At 37.0% G+C, this 21393-nt stretch overlaps 1 protein-coding gene across 18 annotated transcripts in view; it reads right to left on the reverse strand.

The window, feature by feature from the left end:
- MBNL1 (muscleblind like splicing regulator 1) overlaps window positions 1-21393 on the reverse strand; it is a 194155-nt gene that overhangs the window by 149123 nt on the left and 23639 nt on the right. For 13 of the 18 annotated variants that reach the window (XM_030576414.1, XM_030576418.1, XM_030576413.1 and 10 more), the window contains exon 2: window positions 2768-3713. The exons of 4 other annotated variants lie outside the window; for them this stretch is intronic. In XM_030576414.1, coding sequence (XP_030432274.1) covers window positions 2768-2941 — 174 coding nt within the window. In that variant the 5' untranslated portion in view covers window positions 2942-3713. Of the gene's footprint in view, window positions 1-2767; window positions 3714-3850; window positions 3932-21393 lie in introns of those variants that run through there. One more of the 18 variants, XM_030576416.1, reaches the window with a different exon arrangement.

The raw sequence follows: 21393 nt of genomic DNA on the forward strand, positions 1-21393 counted from the left end.
GCTACTGCTGGTGGCAGCTCTGCCTTCAGAACTGGGATCCCAGCCAGCAGTTGCTGCTCTCTGGTAGCCCAACTCTGAAGACTGCGCTGCCGCCAGCAGCAGTGCAGAAAGGTGACAATACCATGACCCTCATATGATAACCTTGCAACCTCCCGAGAGTCCCTTTTGGGTCAGTACCTCTACAGTTACAACACTGTGAAATTTCAAATTTAAATATCTGAAATCATGAAATTTACCATTTTTAAAATCCTATGACTGAAATTGACCAAAATGGACCATGAATTTGGTAGGGCCCTACATGTAACTATTAAACAGTATGTTTTTCAATAGTAGAAAAATATTTGGAACAAATTCTGCCCCAGTTTACAACCCACTCAACTCTAATGACTCCACCTGGTCAACAAGAATGATCACCTCCACTTAGTATTTTGAAACAATAACAAAGAGTCATATAATACTTAGTCCTTTTCACCCCTGGATCTCATGGCTCTTTACACAGGAGATAATTATCTAATTTACAAGGAAAGGGTAACTGAGGGGAAGAGACTTGCCCAAAGTAATGTGAGTCAGTAACACAGCCTGGAATAGAATAGCTTCCTGATTTCTAGTGCAATGCCTTATCCCCCATAACACACTTCCTCTGGGCTGACTGCTGCCTTAAGCATGAAAGTTTTAAGGTATCTCTCTAACCTGGAAATCGCAGTTCTTTGGTGACAATGCTGATTTATAATGGACTTGGCGGAAGCTTCCTATTGTGAACCATGCTAAGGTTTTCAATGGTTTGTTTTTAATGAACGCTGATGTCTCATTGTCAACCTTTTTACATTTTTTTTCTGAACCCACTGTATTTTAAACTTACTTAAGACTAGTAGAGCAACCCAGGAGTGGGGATGTGAAACTTTGCATGGTCAAATAAGTAGAAGCAATTAGCTAGGAAATTAAACTGTATGTTGATGTTGTAGCTAGTTATGGTGTTTTAACAATAAATGAATTTCAATTCTTAAGTTCCTTTATATGGAGGCATTTTATTGAGTTCCATGAGCCAAAACCTGAATATCAGATATCTAAGTTACAATATGAATATTTTTACAAAATAATAATAATAGAGCTTCACAATTCACCGAAATTGCAGAAAATGGAGCTGGCTCAGCATGGTGGCAGAGCCTAAGCCCATGCACAGAACATATGCACTAGATCAAGCCCACCACAAAGAGAAAGTAGTATGTTGTAACCACTGCTACCCAAATGCCCTGAAGCTCTGACTAGAGCTGGTTGGGAATTTTTAGTGAAATGTTTTTCATTGGGAAATGCTGATTTGCCCACAAAAAGTCTGGCTTTTGACAAGGGTCTATTCTGACAAATTTCTCAACTTGAAAACATTTTGGAAAAAAAGCTTAGAAATTGTTAAAATATTTTGTTTAGAAATTTTAGAAACAATAAAAATCTTATTTGCTGCATCAAAATTACAAATTTAAGCTAGATGAAAATTAAAACAGTTTTTACATTAAAAAGGGCCACAGTGAAAACAAAATGTTTCGAATTTATTTATAAGAAAATGCTTGATTGAGCTGAACCACATTTTTTAGAATTTTTGGTTCACAAAAATTTTCAAGATTTTGACTTTTTGTTCCATTTTGGAACCGGAAAACTTGTTGAAATCTCATAATTTTTGGTGGGATGGGAAAACCATTTGCTGCCCTGTTCTAGCTGTGATACTGATTTGGCTATACAATCGGCCTACAGTGGCTTGCTCAGGCAGAACATTCCCTCCTTCAGCCCATGACATTTTTGTCCACAGCAATGCCTGTATACTCAGGCTTTGCTCCCCTTCCTGGGATTTGGCTTTAAGAGTAGCAATATTATATTCCAGAGAAAACAAAGAGACATAATTTTTCTATCAGCCTCTGATTTATGACTCTGTGCTGTATTAAGTTACAGTCTGTGGACTGGCTATTTAAAGTCTCGATTTATTTAATTAATAAAGAATGAAGGAGCTGGAAATCTGTATGTTTCACAACTGACCCCTGAAACTAGAGATAGTTGAAAATACCAGTCTTCTATTTTACACAGCGTACCTAGCATATATTTTTTGGAAGTGGCAGTAAGTCTGTAACTTCACTTTTATAGTTGTCCTTGCATGACTGGAGATACCTGGCTTTCAGTTAAGTTTTTCAAGGAATGCATCACTTCTTTCACTAAATAATTATATTTGTAAGAAAGAAGGAAAAAATAATGGAAGTCCAAAAAATGAAAAAAAAAAAAAAAGCTTGCAGAAGTAGCCATGCTAATTTATGAAGGAAAATACTAATCTCAAATGCACTGCCTACTGTCCAGAGCCAGCAACAATCCACATGCAGTTACAAGACAACAACAAATCATCATTTAGAACACATGGTTTGCATTTCCAGTCTCTTTTACTTATTTATTTACTTACAAGAATCTCTACTATGACTTTGCTTTTTCTAAACAACATATATGCTGCTTTTTACACCAGCTGCAGACCAATAACAATTTAGAGTTAGGAACTAGTAACTGTAACCACACCAATTCCAGAGAGCCCGAACTCTGTTACAGTTTTTTCCCCCTTATTCTCCTCTCCCCCATCCCTTGAGAAAAACAAAACCAACAAATCAGCAATAAAGAAATCCATAAATCTCCATACTAGCACAGCCAGCAATCCATATCTCTCAGACGATATGGTTCTGCCGATTATAATTGGTTCATTCATTAACTATTTATCCTTGAAAATAATATAATATTTACTCACTTTCAATGAATCAAAGCAGGCGATTACTCGTCCATTTTCAACTTGGCAGCTTTTCGATGGATGTGCAAATTTACATTCCGTGTCTGGTCGTGAGCAAGTCCCTCTTTGGAACTCTCTACACACTTCCAGTGTTAGCCATTTTGTGTCCCGAATTGGTGTGACACTAACAGCCATGTTTAGATTTTTTACAGGTAGTTAAAATTTTCAGTGAAACAAACAAACAAACAGCCAAACTGATAGATTGGAAATGATGAAAATGTCACCTCCAAAATACTTTTTTTCCCCAGACCCTACTTTAAAAGTACATGTAAAATTATGTTGTCACAATATCAAACAAAATGTTTCCAACTAGAAATTCACAGCATGAAACTGCTAATTGAAAGAACTTTTGTACTTAAAAGAAATGCTAGGTTCATAAGTAAGATGAATGTTAAAAAGTGTGGCCTGAAACTAGCCTTGTGCTCTCAGTAACCCATTCCGAGTACCAATTTGGAGCCCAAAATGCAAGCATGAAAACGTGGCAGACCCTTTGACACAGAATTTCCAAGCTGCTTTCAGTAAAGTTGTCTGAAAGGTAATCTCCAACACAGCTGAATTTGCAATTGGATTTTGTGGTGCAATCGGTATTGATTAGTTTGGCATAGACAGATGCAGCAGTTTAGAGCAACAATCAAGAAATTTTTTTTTCTCTCCTTGATTTTCTGGCAGAAGGTATCTTACTTTTTCAGCAAACTTATTTTTATACTAAAGCAGCCTAGGGCAATGCCTGATACTTAGAGCTTTTCTCTTGATTATAAGTAGAAATGGGGGTGTCTGGGCTAGAGGTGGAGGGTGGATGTGCTGTCGTCGCAGTCTAGCTGGCAGCAAGCAAGGCAAAAAGCAGAGACTGCTCTAGAAGCGGTTCCAAGCAGCAGAGACGTCAGGAAAGGCACTTCTTAGTACCAACCTGTAGAAAAAACAAATACGTTAAAATTTACCAAGCAGCATTCCACTGAGGTCCCACAGCATTACAGCCTTGCCATGTGCTCCTAGACTACTATGAAGAATTATAGTCTGTCTGTTTCTTTCACACAATATACTTACAGTGTAGCATATTGCAGCCAGCCATCGTAGATTTATTAAAAAAGGGGCCGTTTTCCCTTGTGAAGCAATGCATGATAGAGAGATAACCAATCACAGATAGTGTTGCAGCAATATTCTGGGCAGAAAGCCAATAGTGTGGGCTGTCTTATGAAAGGTCGCGCCTGTCAGACGTTCATTACTATGCTATAAGCACAGAAAATGTCCATCAGATGTGACTTATTCCACTGCAAGACGACGAGCATGTGGGTTTTGAATTTACCCAACATGCAGTTAGTGGATTAAACCATGTTAGTTTTAAAACTGCTTCCAACACAAGCACAAGCGCCTGTAGAATCCCTACAGAAAAAAGCAAGCTTTCAAACTGCAGATCACTTTGAAGCTGCCTTCTCTCCAGTTCTGCCTTGAGCACAGCCAGCGTACAGTCTACTGTATCGGACACATGAATATAAAAGGAAAGGGGGAGTCCACAAATGGTATATTCTCCTGACCTAACCAGTTCACTTCCTTCTAAACCATAAGTCCTGCCTCTCCACAGAAATCAGCACTTGTTTAATACTGTAAAACTATTCCATTCAGCCAGCAGACACTTTGTCAATATATCACCAGCAGGCAAGATATGAACAAAAGCACCCTTTATTCTGACCTTTCTCAAGGAAAAGCCCAGGTCATACAGGGAATATAAGAATTGCAGTGTTGTCAGGATGTCTGGCAAAATGTAAGTTAACCTCAGGGGAGAAAGTGATTCCATCACAGACACATTAAATATTAATCACAGAATTTGATTTAAGCAGCATGATGCACTCCACAATGACACGCCTCTGAATAAAACTGGTGGCGTGAGCTGATGCCTGCTGGTCTTAGCTTTACATATATGCCTCTAACTCTGCACTTCTAAGAAACTTATATTCAAATGATATATTTGTGGAAACAGCTAACTTTTCCTTATAATAGAAATGACATTTTTGACAATAATTTGATGGGTTTTTTATTCTTCATAAAATCAAGACAACTACAGCACGTCATGCTACAAAGACACATTAAAATTCGTAAGTGTTTAACAGTTTCGAGCACAATCTTCATAGTTTAAATTATATACATATTTATTTCCCAGGATTTAATTATTGCTTCCTTTAAGACGAAAACTTGTATTAAAGGCTATGAAATGCTTATTTATTCAAATGACCTCTGAGTTCTACGGGGAAAAGACCGATAGTTATTTACTATGAGTATCTTACTGTTTTAACAGACAGCTAAGCTTCCAGTGACATAAGACTACGTTTGTTATTGTCTGAGTTTGTTTTATGGGCTGTCATAACATTAATAAAAAACTGCATATAGCAAGATATTACAAAACAATGTTACTGTATGTATACAACGGCAAGCTTTCATACGCTAATAAGGTAACTCAGCAGTTTGTTTGTTCGTTTCTATTCTGCAGGTCAGCAAAAAGAGATGTATTGAGGAAAAATTCAATTTGTCCATTTAACCTTATGTCCGTGCCAAACAAGTTTTGCATTAGAAAACTAAGCTTTGAAATTTTGAGAAATGGACATTAGGAGTTGCTCCTCGTCAGCAAATCCAAGATGGCAGATGGTATTTTGAGCATTCAAATAATTTATAAAGAGTCAGTCTCTGAAAAAGACACCCAGATGCTGAATATAAAAATAATTCAATTAATAAACTGAACCCTCTCCCTCTTCTCAAATTAGGAGATACAGAAACAGAGGAAGTTAAATGACCATGCAAAAAGTAACCTAAATATGGAAGACAAGTCCTGAAAACATCTTCAGAGAGCCCTCAACTGACATCCTCAGGAAATAAGTTCCTGACTGGGACCCTGCCCCCAGTCCTGTTCAAACTGACCCTCAGCACAGTGAACAAGAACAACCCACCTGATCTCAAATGACTTAATGGGACATAGGACAAAAGAAGGTCCTGCAAATAACTCAATTCTAAATTATCTTCTTTTGCAGCATGAGCCCTAACGCATCCGGCACTTGTCCAATCTCTTTCAGGTGACAGAGTGGCACACTTCTATGCTTCTAGTGCTATACCTCCATAAAACAGCAGACTTTTCTCTTTCTACATTAGCATCACTGACAACATCAGCAGCAATGGAGCTCTAGAAACAGTGCTTGTCAGTTTAACATGGTTGCAAAGCAATAAGGAAGTGGGTGGTGGTGAGATAGTTTAAGTATACCAAAATAGAGGGGGAATAAAACTGAATTGGAGACTAGAAGATATACCCCATAAAATCAATTGTAAATAGGGCTTGCTTTTCAGCGCATTCTTAACCAAGTCAATATTTTGTACAAGGAACCAGAAATATGCAAACAATTTTGGACACAATTACCCGCAGACACAATTTTCATTTAGGATATATCTACACTCAGCAGGCTTGCCATGTGTTGCAGACCAAATCCATCAAGGTAACTTTTCTGTGGGCAGCAGATATCCAACTGAATTAAAATTCAGGGGCAAACAACCCTGGATGCAACCTTGTGCCTGCAATTATTTCCACTCAGACCTTGAGGGTGCAAAAAAAGACCAGGTTTTGATAATCTGGCCGATAACATATGTTGAGAGTATTCCCAATTTGTTTATCGCAATTTTATGGTAGATGAATTTGGCCCTAATAAAGTTGACATGGTATTGCCTTATCCATTTGCAAATCTATTGCCAACAACTGATTTGCCAATGTTTCATCATGTTATGACAGTCTTGTATGGAAGACTATAATATTTTATGGTGATATTTCATCACAGGCATTTCTGTCTCAGTATTACATGTGGGAGTAAAGCTAAAAATGCTTGAGCTGAGATGCTGTAGATCCAGTTGACAGGTGCCCCTCAAGTTATATTAAAGATGTGATATAGCCCTAACTATAAATGTTCCTGCTTTTGTCTATTTAACATAATACCCATAGTACAAACTATTTGTGCCTAAATACCGAGGTATATTAGAACATCAGCTCACATACTGTTTATACCATAGTATAAAGGGACTAAGGGCCATGTTTTCAGAACTACTTGCTTAAGTTGCCCCCCTTGAAACATAAGAGGACCTATGCAAATCAGTAAGTGTGCAGGAAAATATGCATTTGTGCATGAAAAATGGGCAATTGCTTATGAAAATGGCTATTTGCACAGGAAAGTACCGTTCTGCATGCACAAATAACGGAGTAATGATAATCTTGCAGCTAAAGCACGGGGCTGTGAGTTGGGAAATATGTGTTGGGAGATATTATTCCTAGTCTTGTAATGAACTTTTTGAGTGATCTTGGGAAAACCACTTATATTAATCTCCCTGGATGAAATTCTGGCCCGATTGAATCAATAGTAAAACTCCCACTGATGTCCTTCATCTTACCATCTGTAAAATGAAAGTAGTAATACTTTCTCTTTCACAGGAGTAATGAGACTTAATTCATTAATGTTTGTAAATCATCTGAGCGAAAGTGTTATACAAATGTCAAATAGTACTGGTAGAAATACACATTTTACCAGTACAATTACTTGTTTATGAACAAATTATTGTGGGTAGAATGTAATGAATATTTTTGAAAACACAGCCCTCAGAGTCAGCCTTAAAAAATAATCTGCAAATGAAAAACAAAGAGCAAATTAAGGCCAGATTTATGTGCTGAATGTCTCCACTAAACAAGGGAGGATTGGGGGACGGTTCACAATGCAAAAATATATTTACCAACCCTTCCAAACTATTTCCCCCCCTCCATGTGAAATTCTCTTGGTATTTTCTGGTTCAGTGAAGATATCCAAGAAGGCATCATTCTGTGAAATTTCAAATACCAAAGGACTGCCTGGCTGCAATGAGATTTCACATATTTGTGATGACTCTTTCCAGGCTATCTCCACTTAACCAGGAAATATCACAATAGCTTCAGGGAAGAAGAGTGAGCGATGTGGCTTTAAAATAGTTTTTTAAAGAACTTTAGTTAGACGTTTGTAGTGAAGCTCCGTAGAGGCCAGTTATTAGGGCATTCAGCTTTCTTATTTTTGATGTGCACTTCATATATAAATCTGAATTTTAATCACCACTGCCTGTGACAGTCATTACTTTTGGGCAATTTTGTTGTTGTTTTTTGCTCATCCATTATTTGGAATTTAAATGAAAACCAAAGAGTAATATGAACAGGCCAGCTTTTTAAAAAAGCAGATGCAAGCTAAAGAAATGCAATAAAGACAAATAAAAGACGTAGTTCTCTGGAGAGGTTTAAATACATATGTGGAGAGAAAATATATCCTTGAAAAATCTTTCCTCAACTGATAGGATTTAACTGTTGAACTGGGTCAATGCAAATGGTTATGAATAGCGTCACAAATCAAAACAAGTATTCAAATGTTAACTGAAAATGCTTGAAAGTTAAAGTTACACAGAAGAGGATCATGTAATTACATTTCCAGTTTGTGATTGAATGTGTTCAATTTCTATCACTTCCCATTATTGTTACAAAGAAGTGTCATACGACTGGATTAACGATATGCTATTTTTCTATTCTTATAATTTGTCAAAGGAATAAGGTACCTGAATATGAATGCCTTATTTATACTGAAAAATACTCCCTGGGGCGCCATTGTTTTGACTCTTCCTGTAATTGGAGTAGCTGGACATTCCTGTTTTCTCCATTTGCAGTTACAGAAGCCTTATAGAAACAGATGTACAGGCCAGGCACCATGAAAATGCATAACACTAAAAAATGTTAGAGTAGTGAGTTACACTATTTTGGCCTCAAAGAAGCAAGAAAAACTAATCTCACTGTCATGATAATTGTCAGCAAGAACAGAATTATGCAACAAGAATCTATCTTCATGACAATGATTCTACTAAGAATGGGAAATGGAGTAAAATTAATATATTACATTGTTAATGTAATCTCACATCTTGCAGTTGCCAAATTAGTCCTAATTTAAAGCAAGAAATATATAAAACTGACCAGATTATAGCATTTTCAAAATATCGCTGCCTACCTAATGTAACGATTACCAATAAGATATCTAAACAATAAATGTGAAAGGAATGCAATAATTACATCATGGACCAAGTGAGAGACGTGATTATAGCAATGTCACAAGATTAAGTGAAAACAAAAAATTAGGCTAATTATCAAACTGGCCACAGATTTCAGAGCTGATAGAGCAAACAGCATGCGTCTTCAGTGTGCTCTTTCAGAGAACTTGAAGTTATTCTTGGTGCTCTTTTTAAGTCTGACATTTTGAAGTAAACAACCAGAGAGATACAACTCGAAAGAACCTCGCATACTCAAAACATTGTCAGAAAAGCCAATACCAAAAGAATTATACCAGAACTTCTTAGAAAATAGAAATATCTGACAGGCATTGACTAGTCTAAATTTGTAGAAATTTTAGTTCTCACTAGACCCACAAGGCATCAGGTCCTAGAAAAATTAAGAGGCACATTTCTCATTTTGGCATTACGGAAAATATTGTTATTGAGAGCAGAACATAGTTTGCCAGTTCTGAATTCAAAGCTTTTAGGATGTAGTATGATTTCAAGTATATCGCTTTCAGCTCCTATCATCCACAAGGGAATGGGCTGAGAAAGAGACCAGTCAAGATTTCTAAGAGAATTCGCCAACAAAATGACCCCATATTAGATCTCCTGAGTTAGAAGACAATCTCCGCACTAAATTTATCAGGATAAGGTTCCAAACTTTAGTCAGTTTGAACTGTAAATATACAATTCAACATGTTATATTGGAAACAATTTTAATGTAAAATAGTTTTTGTATGGCACATAGGTATGATCCAGTGCCTTTTGAAATTAATGTAATTCAGTGTTTCTCAACATTTTGCATTGGTGACCCCTTTCATACAGCAAGCCTGCGTGCGACCCCCCTTATAAATTAAAAACACACTTTTTTATATTTAACACTATTATAAATGCTGGAGATGAAGTGAGGTTGGAGGTTGGAGTCTGACAGCTCGTGACCCCCCACGACACTCAGTCTGAGAACCCCTAGGGATGCATCAGGCGAGGTATTCCCAGTAGAGATAGGGAAGTGTTAGCACCATTATACAAGGCACTGGTGAGACCTCATCTGGAACAGCGTGCACAATTCTTGTTTCCCATGTTTAAAAAAGATGAATTCAAACTGGAACATGGGAAAGAAGAATTGTGCACGCTGTTCCAGATGAGGTCTCACCAGTGCTAGGATGATCAGAGGAATGGAAAACCTACTTTCTGGGAGGAGACTCAAAGAACTTGGCTTGTTTAGACTAATCAAACAAAGGCCGAGGAGAGATATGATTGCTCTCCATAAATACATCAGAAGGATAATACCAGGCAGAGAGAGGAGTTATTAAAGATATGCACCAATGCTGACACAAGAACAAATGGATATAAACTGGCCATCAAACAGGTTTAGGCTTGAAATTAGATGAAGGTTTCTAATCACCAGAGGAATAAGGTTCTGGAACAGCCTTCCAGGGGGAGCAGTGGGGCAAGAAAATCTAACTAGCTTCAAGACTGGGCTTGATAAATATATGGAGGGGATGGTATAATGAGATTGCCTACAATGGCATGTGGCCCATGTGTGACTGGCTAGTGGCAAATATCCCTAATAGCTGGAGATGGGACACTAGATGGGGAGATCTCTGAGGTGCCTGTCTGGTGGGTCACACTGACATGCTCAGGGTCCCAATGATCACCATATTTGGGGTCGGGAAGGAATTTTTCCCCAGGTCAGATTGGCAGAGGCCCTGGAGGGTTTTCACCTTTCTCTACAGTATGGGGGATGGGTCACGTCCAGGTTTAAACTAGTATAAATGGTGGATTCTCTGTAACTTGAAGTCTTTAAATCACGATTTGAGGACTTCAGTAACTGAACCAGAGGTTATGGGTCGGCAAAGTTCTATGGCCTGCAGCGTGCAGAAGATCATACTAGATTATCACAATGGTCCCTTATGGCCTTAATGACTCTGAGTCTATGATGGAAAACCTCTCATTGATTTCAGAGGGCTTTGTATCAGGCCCATGGATAATAAACATTTCTAGTATTTTTCACAACCTATGAGACCCTAGAAATCAAACCGTTTTTACATGAGTGCCTAAATACGGATTTAGGTCCCTAATTAAGGCACCCAAGTTTGTGAACATGTTGTTTTATTGTTACTGTGAATTTACCTTGCGTTGACAGTGACCTTAGAAAGAATGGATACATGTGAAACCAAGGAAAGCCCCAAACATTATTTTTGAAACTTTACGACCCAAAAATTACAGGCTTGAATTCAGCCATGAACATTTTCTTTACACTAAGTCTTAATTGGCAGCTTTCTAGGACTCAATCCCCAAAATTGAAGTTCACAATAAAAACTCACTCAACTATAATTGCCATTCTGGCACTGTTGTACAATTCCTGTAGTCCAATTCATTCTTAATTTATATAATTTAATGTTAATTTATACAAGTTAATGTTATTTTCAACCTGGAAAGTAATGTTGCACAAGCCCAAAATGTATTTTTTTCTTTCAAATAGCAACTACAATCTTACTATATCAATAAATAGGAAACTTCACATGAAAAATGAAAACCTAACTCTAAACATTTTTTTTCATCCTATTGTACATGTCTGAGTGTATTCTAAAACATGGGATTTTGGACACACACATTCACATATAATATCATCTAATTTATAGTGCAGAGCGTCAGATGAAATACCACAGAGTGTCAGATGAAATAGAAAAATAAAAATATGTACAACTGAACTAGAAGGGCATATATACTGACTTGTATTACACACTTCCAACTTTTAAGATATATGGGCATGTAACAGCATGCTGGAATGTGTTAAGATTAGAGTCTATTCTTCTATTGATCTTACATACATATCAAACATAAATACATGATTTGGCTTCACTTAATATGTAAAAGGTGCATACATATTGGCAACAAAAGCATATCCATATTTCACTTGATTTTGTAAATCATGTAGAATTTTGTATCAACTTGGCATAGTGGGAGTTAAACCATGCTACAAGTAACATTTTACAAAACAAATTAACAGACAGAGTTTTGTTTTTAATTACTACTGCATGCTAATAATTATTCTCAGAACTTCAACAACTAAAGCTTGTGTTTGGTAACTTTCTTAGTTTTTTAATTTTTTTTGTTTAAAAAAACAGTTCCTTAAACTGGGGTATTGAGTTCAGAGACCTTACCAAAATCAGTCTCAAACTGTCAGATGGTATAATTTTGAAATTACTTACCCAATCCTATTAAAAATAATTGTATATTTTTTCTCCTCATGGGGACTAATGTATAAAACAAAGGAAGTTTTTAGACCACTCTATTTAAGAGATACACTGTAACATAAAAAGGCAGATCCCTTTTCAAGAAGTAAAAATCCATTCACTATTCAAACTCTCACATGTCAAAAACACGTTGTTTGATTAACCTCAAATTTACACTTAAAAGTTCTCCTTAAGCCAAACGATTTAGGATACATCATTACGAAACAAAGTTGGAAGACTTCAAATTCTAATCTAGGATACCTAAATTATCTTTTGTAATCAACCATGCATTTATACCAACAGATCCTCCTTTGGTTAGAGAGCACACATGAGAAATGTAGGCAAAAAGCTTTTTTTCAGAAAGTTGGGGCAGGGCATAAATTGGTATTTTAATACATACTGTACAGTAGCACTTCAAAGTTGTGAACACCTTAGGAATGGAGGTTGTTTGTAACTCTGAACAAAATATTATAGTTGTTCTTTCAAAAGTTTACAACTGAACATTGACTTAATACACCCTTGAACTTTACTATGCAGAAGAAAAATGCTGCTTTCCCTTTATTTTTTTTAGTATTTTACATTTAAACATAGTACTGTACTTGTTTGGGTTTTTTTGTTTTTTGTCTCTGCTGCTGCCTGATTGTATACTTCTGGTTCCAAATGAGATGTGTGGTTGACTGGTCAGCTCGTCACTCTGGTGTTCTCATAACTCTGAGGTTTACTGTAAATAGATACTTATGGAATTGTTACAATAGCCCTATAATATAAAGATTTTAAGATTCAAAAGATAAGATTATTCAAATGAATAGAGCTATGAGAATTTGCAACAAATAAGAATCTGCCTTTAAAGTCTTGTCTGATCTGGACATTAATGATCCTTTCAATCTTTTCATAACAGTAAGGTTGCACACAAGTGTGCTGGTCCAGAATTTATTTTTCCCACAGAATGCCGTATTCTGATTGTCTGCACCACACTTGTGCTCCCAACTACGGCGGTGTATTTACTGGTGCAGTGATTTTTGTACACATTTAACCCCTGATTCTGCAAAGGCTTATGCATGTGAGTAACTTTATGTGCATGAGCAGTCCCACTGAGTTGGGACAATTCATATGAGTAACTTTACTTATCCATAAATGTGTGCTGTGTTGAGGCCTTAAGCCCCAGTTCTGCAAATATTTACATACACATATGACTTTACTCAGTCTGACTGAAGTCCATTAGATATATCATTTTGATAATACAGAATTCCAATCAGGTTTATTTTTAGGACCAACTTTGGTAGTAGGTAAGAACATATTGGCAACATTATTTAAAAGCAAATTACCAAGATATCAAAATATAACAATTGGGTATAGAGAATTATGGAACAAAACCAGTCAGCCCATAAATGACAGAGTTATTCATCTGAATAGGTCATATGAGGCAGACATATAAAAATAACATTCCACAATAAATTCTTTAAAAAATTATATTCAAATAGCAAAATTTTCATTAAATAGTGTTGGAGATCTAAGAAAAACCCAAGCATTTCCTTGGAACTGTTGGACATCCATCCAACTGCTTTGTCTAGCCATCACAGCATGCAGTCAAGGGGCCTGAATTTTAGCGCTTGTCTACACAGTACCTTGTGCACACCAGCTGTGATGTAAATTCTAATGTGCACTAGCATGTTGCACACTATCTGGCCCATGTGGACCCTGTGGTGAGCACTAAAATGTCCCTAAATTAGTCTGTTTCAAAGAGCACTACATTAACATACACTAGTGAAGTTTTGCTATGCACCAGGAGGGTCCACACAGGCGGATTAGTCAGTTGGTGGGTGTGGACTAAGGCACCATGTAAACAAGCCCTTAATCCCCAACCTTTGGCCTGATCCTGCACCATTATAGTTAATAGGCGCTTCCCTTTAACACAGAATTAAACCAATACCCTAGCATGGGTCTAGAGATGAAGTGCTGCTGGGAATGCTGCCATCTGGATGTTACGTAACACCAAGACTCTGACCCCCTATAATTATTTAAAATATTACTTTTCACAAGAGAAAATCTGCTAATATCTAAGTGCTCATCAAAGAATATATACATTTAATTTAGAACGACTTGTTCAAATGTCCCTACTTAGCTGAAACTGAATATGTTGCTCTCAACTTGCTTTCCTAAAAGGGCTGCCATGTAGCATCGTTTGCACAGAATGGCTTTGCTTCATCCCAGAATGGCTGCATCCAGTAAGAGGCAAAATGATCCTGAGGTGATCATTCTGGGTTCCCACTGCATTATGCTATATAAATGTCAAAAATACTACCAATATTAGTACTTACTGTTAGTAGCATTTGCTCAAGCCAGCAAGCTTCGCCACATAGCTCTGCTAATGCACCTAGTAACACCCACGCTCTTCCAGTGCCAATCAGCATATTCCAGTCTTGCATAATTTTGCCAAGTTGTGTATGGCGATATTGTTATATGACTATATATGAACTAGAGACTTGGATGAGACCACGAAACACATTTATTTGTGACGTACAAGCAAGTTGGAATTTGAACCTGGTCTCCCAAGGTTAAATGGGCTACTTGTCTAGCCTACCTGAAACCTATACATCTTTTCCCTTCCTTTACATGTTGTAAAGAGCCAAATTCAGAAATCTAATTACACAAATATGTACTATTTCTTCATCTTCCAAATGTGGTACAGTTCACATGCTCTTCTGGTCCTCCCTGGCTGCAGCCTTCCAGGTCAGGACCAGAGGTTAGCAAAACACTTTAGTACATAGCACATGATCAAGAGTCCTGGCAAGTGTGATGACTCATCACAGGTTCTTATGTGGGCAGCATTATTTTACATCTGCTTTGAGGGCAAAAGGAAAATGGGCCTGAATTTGATTATTAACAAATACAACGTAACACATTCTGCTCACTCTCAAAATAAAAACAGAATCTTCAACAGTCCGGGCATTTAATTAAAGAATAAGGGGAAAATGCTGTAGCAACTATATGATCCTGTCAAAATATAGCAAAGTTACTTGAAAACAGGAGAAACTAGTTGGCTGTTCAAACTGATGCAAGCTGAATGTATGCTGCATTTATTGAACAATCATTCAGACTAATTTCAAAGATTCAGCATTTCCCAATGCTAAAGCACTAAAATTGAAACAAAGCCTTAGTATTTGTAGAATATTAAGAATTGCAAAGGCTCAACTTGTACAGTATCCTGTTTCCAACAGTGGCCAGCACCAGATGCTTCAGAGCAGGATGCAAGCAACACAACAATGGGCAGATGTGTCATAATCTGCCCTCCATGAAGGCTGATCGTAATCCCTAATATGTACCAGTATTTCAGCAGCTGTACTTCATACTATAGTATGTATGTACTGTAGTTCATAGTTCAAATTAAAAACTGAAATGAAATATTGACACTAGATTAACAGATTCCGAGGCCAGAGGTGACCATTGTGATCGAGTCTGACCTCCTGTATAGCACAGGCCATAGATCGTCCCCAAATTAATTTTAGAGCAGATCTTTTAGAAAAATATCCTATCTTAATTTAAAAATTGTCAGTGATGGAGAATCCACCATGACCTTTGTTAAATTGTTCCAATGATGAATGATTCTCACCATTAAAAAAATTACATTTTATTTCCATTCTGAACATGTCTAGTTTCAATGTCCAACCATTGGATTGTTATATCTTTCTCTGCTAGATGGAACAGCCCATTATTATTATTTGTTTCCCATGTAAATACTTACAGACTGTAACCAAGACTTATTGAAAATTGGCTTTACCAGCCCAGCAAACTCCTCTGCCAGCTCTTATAAAACTCTTGGATACTGTATTACTTACATTCTTTTTATACCCATTTGATGCATTTGTTTCAATTTTAAAAACCGCAAATATTTCAGTAGCTGGAAAGTTTTACATAGGACACACTAAGTCGGTGCAAAACATTTTCAGTTTAATGTATAGATATATATATATAGCTGTATGACTCCCATTAACCTTAACAGGAGTCACAAGGCTAAATGTTCTGAATGAAATTTACCCCAGCAGCTGTGGTAGGGCAGGATATGGGGATGAATGCATTTTAGTTCAAAACTTCAGTTTCTCTAAGTATGACAATGTCTGAAGTAGAATATCTTGTAGTTACAATAACTTTTGTACTTTCATTATCATATATTCAATTTTATTTTGTTAGTTGTACTAAATGTACCCTTCCGGCATATTAAAAATCCTATTTGTGGATTAATAAAAAATTACTGGGAACCTGAAATCAACATTTGTATAAGGTTCTAAAGCAGGGATCGGCAGCCTTTCAGAAGTAGGGTGCTGAGCCTTCATTTATTCACTCTAATTTAAGGTTTCACATGCCAGTAATGTATTTTAACATTTTTAGAAGGTCTCTTTCTGCAAGTCTATAATATATAACTAAACTATTGTTGTATGTAAAGTAAATAAGGTTTTTAAAATGTTTAAGAAGCTTCATTTAAAATTAAAAATTAAAATGCAGAGCTCCCCAGACTGGTGGCTAGGACCTGGGCAGTGGGAGTGCCACTGAAAATCAGCTCATGTGCTGCATTTGGCACACGTGCTGTGGATTGCTCACCCCTGCTCTAAAGACTGGATATGACTTTTTTGGTTTTAAAACTTCCTTTAGTTGATTCTTAGGTATACTGAGAGACTACTGATATTTGAGTACAGTCCTAAATATCAGTTTCCATTGGCTGAACAGAGTTCCGTCCGAACATAGGCTTCATTATTATATAGTATGCTTAACTTTGAAAACAGCAGTATTTTCACTGATTTCAATTAAACACATGAATAACTGCTTTCAGGATCAGGGTCTAAGAATTTTAGGGAGTCAGGATAAAGCTCCTAATTAGTCAACAGTGATAAGGAACAAAAGAACTAAGAGATGGGACTGTTCTTTTTTGAGATGAAAAATCTATAGCACTCAGTCCATCAGGACTCAGCCACTTTAGTTTGAAAAGCAAGAGATCTGGCTAATTAATACATTTATGTTTATTATATAGCAATATAAAGTGTATATATATAAAATTATTTGAGGAGCAAAACATCACTTTGTATTGGACCCACATCATTTGTGTATTACACAAAATCACCCCTAGGCTCATATCTAGAAATTGGTCTATATTTAAGTTGCACTACTTAATAAATCAAGCATGCACCAAAAGAAAGGGAAAGCACAGTGGAAGACAAAGTCCAGTGCCAACACCTTCCCTCCCCACCCCCATGTCACTATTAAGCACACAAAATCTCTTGCTTGTGCCTTCCAGGTCTCTGCTAACAGCCATTTCCAGGTTATGGATTTGGATGGTTGTAACCAGCTGCACCGATATATTTATGGTAGCAGTATGGCCGGGAGCCAACTGAACTATCTTCTGAGCTTCTCAGAGTGTCGCTCAGATCAGAATATCCCGCTCAATCAGAGGTACTTCTCAGGCAAAACCAACATGACCACCCCACACTTTCTTCCCTACATCTTTGCATCCCTTGTAATTGAATTCAGCAGCACTGTTGTGTCACTTCTACTTGTTTATTTCTCAGGACAATTTATGTTTTGGAATTCATCATTTTGACATGTAGCTGCGTTTGACCCTGGTAACAGTACTCACTAACAGTTTGCTTTAAAACAGGATACCTGTACCCAAGACTCTCATGGTCTCAATAACACCAAGACATTGTTTCCAAACAGCCTGTCTTTTGACAGACATAAGCAAACTGCCTTCTCCCCCTCTCCACAGAGATGCTCTGTAGGTAATCTTTTTTGTAGTCAACAACCAAGATACAATGCATGTCACCCTAGTGTAACATAGATGTAGGTCCTTCCTGTAGAAGAAATGGTCCTTGCAGCTTCATATAAAATATGGTTTTACTACATTTCTTAGTGAAATGGGCCACCTAAAGTTATATTCATTAATGTAAATTTGCTATAGGATCATGCATAGAAATCAAATATATTTAAAGATATTGAAAGAAATATCTAAAAACTAAAGGTTACGTTACACAAATATTATTAAAGTTTTATTTATTTATTAGAACTTTACTAATATTGTTAATGTTCTATGCCATTTGCAATCTAGTTCCTGGCTAGACTGATTTATTAAAATAATTGAAAAGATAGCATTTTAAGGGCTGGTCTACACTACAGGGGAAAATCGATCTCAGATACGCAACTTCAGCTATGTGAATAACGTAGCTGAAGTCGAAGTATCTAAGATCGAATTACTCACCGTCCTCACGGCACGGGATCGATGTCTGCGGCTCCCCATGTCGACTCCGCAACTCTGTTGGGGTTGGTGGAGTTCCAGAATCGCTCTAAGCGCGTTCGGGGATCGATATATCTCGTCTAGATGAGACGCGATATATCAATCCCCGAGCAATCGATTGCTACCCGCCGGTATGGCGGGTAGTGAAGACGTAGCCCTATGTGCTAATGCAGAAAAGCACTTAGGACCAGATTTGGGCATTGTTGCATTCAGCATTGCAATGGTCTCTAAATTCCCTGACAGTCAATGTGATTTAGGCTCCTATGTGCCCAAATCCCTTTAAAATAAGGGATTTAGGTTCCTAAATCAGTTAATAATGCAACATTGAGCATAGCACCAGCTAAATACCTTTAAAAATCTGGGTCTGTAGCCCACTGAATGGGAATACTCACATGCTTAAAGCTAAGCCTACATTTAAATGCTCTGGATCAGGGCCTCTTATAAGAGATTTATGTCTTGCTTAATTTTGCATTGATGATGGGAAAGGGCATCTTAAGGATATAACATCTCTAACCTCTTTCTTCCAACAAGCCATTGCAAAATGATGTCACCTGCATTACTGTTCAATAGAGGATTCTCTGCTGAACAGTTTGTCAGGGTGTGGGTCCATGTTCTTTACAGCCATGTTCAAGCACCACAACTGGCCCTCAGACAAGCAAACATCAAATGCTTCTCAACTAAACAATTTCAAAGTCCCCACTATTGTCAATTAATGTTCTTAATATTTCACCCCATTTTTATAAAGGTCACATTGCACCTTAGAAGAAATCTGCACTAATTCCAACATATTTCCTGCACTCCCTATTGTGTACCTCTGCTATATTTATCAAATTTTCCATAGTGTTTTCCCTTTGGAAAAATGAAATTAGCTTTTTTATTCGATTTAAATTATATTAAAAAGATAAATTTTTTATGAATGATAACTGTGGAAAACAGAGAAACTTAACAATACACTAAATTTATTCAGTATAAATCCAGTTGAACTTGCGCTCTCTCAGCTTTAAAAAAAACTGCTATTTGAAAAATGGAATTTTATGCAATCTTAATCATTACATGGGAAAGTGGAGTATTCTTATGTACTATCTGAAAAGTCTGAACAAGAACAAAACAGGCTTTAGTATCTTGACTGTGGAAGACTCAGAGACAGAATACTAACTAGCAAAAAAACAAAGTAAAAATATAGCAAAACTATCTCGCATCTTGTACTAAGCACTGATTCTGCCAATACCACCGTACTTACAAAACAACAGTAACGAAAGGGTCTGACTCTTTAATTTTTGCCTTCACTATTTTAAAAAAAAAACAAAGATCAGAAATAAGTCCTCTATTTCTTCCAGAAAAAAGAATAATGGTGCATTTATTAAAAAAAAAGTTTTCTTATTATAGCGTGGTAGGCTATTTATAAAATATGGGTGTTTGATCCAACATCCATAGGAGTCAATGGTGGTCTTTCCTTCAGTGGAGATACAAACTAAGAATGTTCATTTAGAACCAGCAAACACTAATCTCTTCTTTGATTTGCCAGGTGTTTTTTTTTTTTTTTACCTATAGCATATACTATCTTATTACTGTCACTGATTCACTGCCATTTATTTTTCATTGCACTATGAATGAAATCCTAAACTCAGCCTGAGTTTAGCTTGAGTAAGTGCTACGGGTTGCAGGATTTTCCCTACAAGGTTATGTATAAAAGAAGATTTTTTTTTAAAGCTAACTATAAAAAAGAAAGAATTCTGTGTAGACATCCAAATACTTGAAAAATTTATTTCCTTGCAGATTCATATATCCCTAGGCAAAACACTGCTATTTACTTATTCTCATAAGTAAATCATTCTGTGTTTATCACTGTATTTGGACTTCTGTTCCCTGGAAACTGAATGGCATGGGTAAAGTGGTACCTTGCCTGAAATAGCCAGTGTAAGTTTCAGACTGTGAGTGCATGTCATCAGACAAATGCCAAGGCACTCATCAATGAAAATGAGTGGTGTAAACTTTCTGAATAGAACTTAAATCTAAGAGGCCATTATAACCAAATCCGTAAGCTGAATATTCAACAAAATGTTAGAATGGTAGCATATATTTTTAAGGTGAGCCCAGGCCTAATTACTGTTGCCTCGAGCTTGGCAATCTACTTGGAAAACTTGACAAATCTGCCTGGTTCACCAAGCTTCTGAAGCTTGAATAGCACTCTATGGTACCCCTGGGAAAAATGGAATTTAAAGACTTTAGAAGACTGTGATGCATCTAGACCCAATTAATAAAGCAAACTTCTTTTCTTTCTAAAGCAATTTATTTGGGTTTTAAAAGAAATGCATATTTTATTCTGAAACAGGCATCACTGTATTGCCTCATAGCAAAGACAGCGCTACTGTTAATACATTAAGCTAGAATTATTTATAAATGGTGTTACTGAGCACTCATTTCTATATTCATATTCCTCCACCTCCATAAAGTAGTCCAGATTAAAAACAAAATCACCTTTAAGTATGGAGCACACACACATGTGTAAGGAAAGTGAAGCCTCCCTTAAAGTGAAGCCCCAATTTGGGTTAATTTTTATATGCTAGTCAATTCTGAAAGAGTTTCTCATTCTTCAATCTTTAGTTCATTTCCTGGTTGAATGAGTGGTTGGGAGACTAAAGCTCTGATGACACCACAAGCAGGAGATCAGAACAGCTGCAGGGGGACAGTCAGAGTCCCAGCTTCTCCTCTTATGACTCAGATGGAGATATCCCCTGTTCTCTCACAGATAATAGCTCCAGCGTGGGGTGAGAAGAGTAGAAAATTTCACAGACTACCAGCAGTGGGGAGAGGGAGCAGCAGGGAAGTGCAGTTTCTCTTCAGAACTCCCAAACAGGGAAAATAGCTTTCTCCTCCACCTTGGTAGCACCTCAGATAATTCACAAAGGACTGCCTTCTTTTTAAATTGCCAACATCATCATATAGCAGAACCTCAGAGTTATGAACACCAGAGTTACAAACTGACCAGTTAA

Source organism: Gopherus evgoodei, chromosome 9 (assembly GCF_007399415.2).
Source record: "Gopherus evgoodei ecotype Sinaloan lineage chromosome 9, rGopEvg1_v1.p, whole genome shotgun sequence".
NCBI classification, from domain to species: Eukaryota; Metazoa; Chordata; order Testudines; family Testudinidae; genus Gopherus; species Gopherus evgoodei.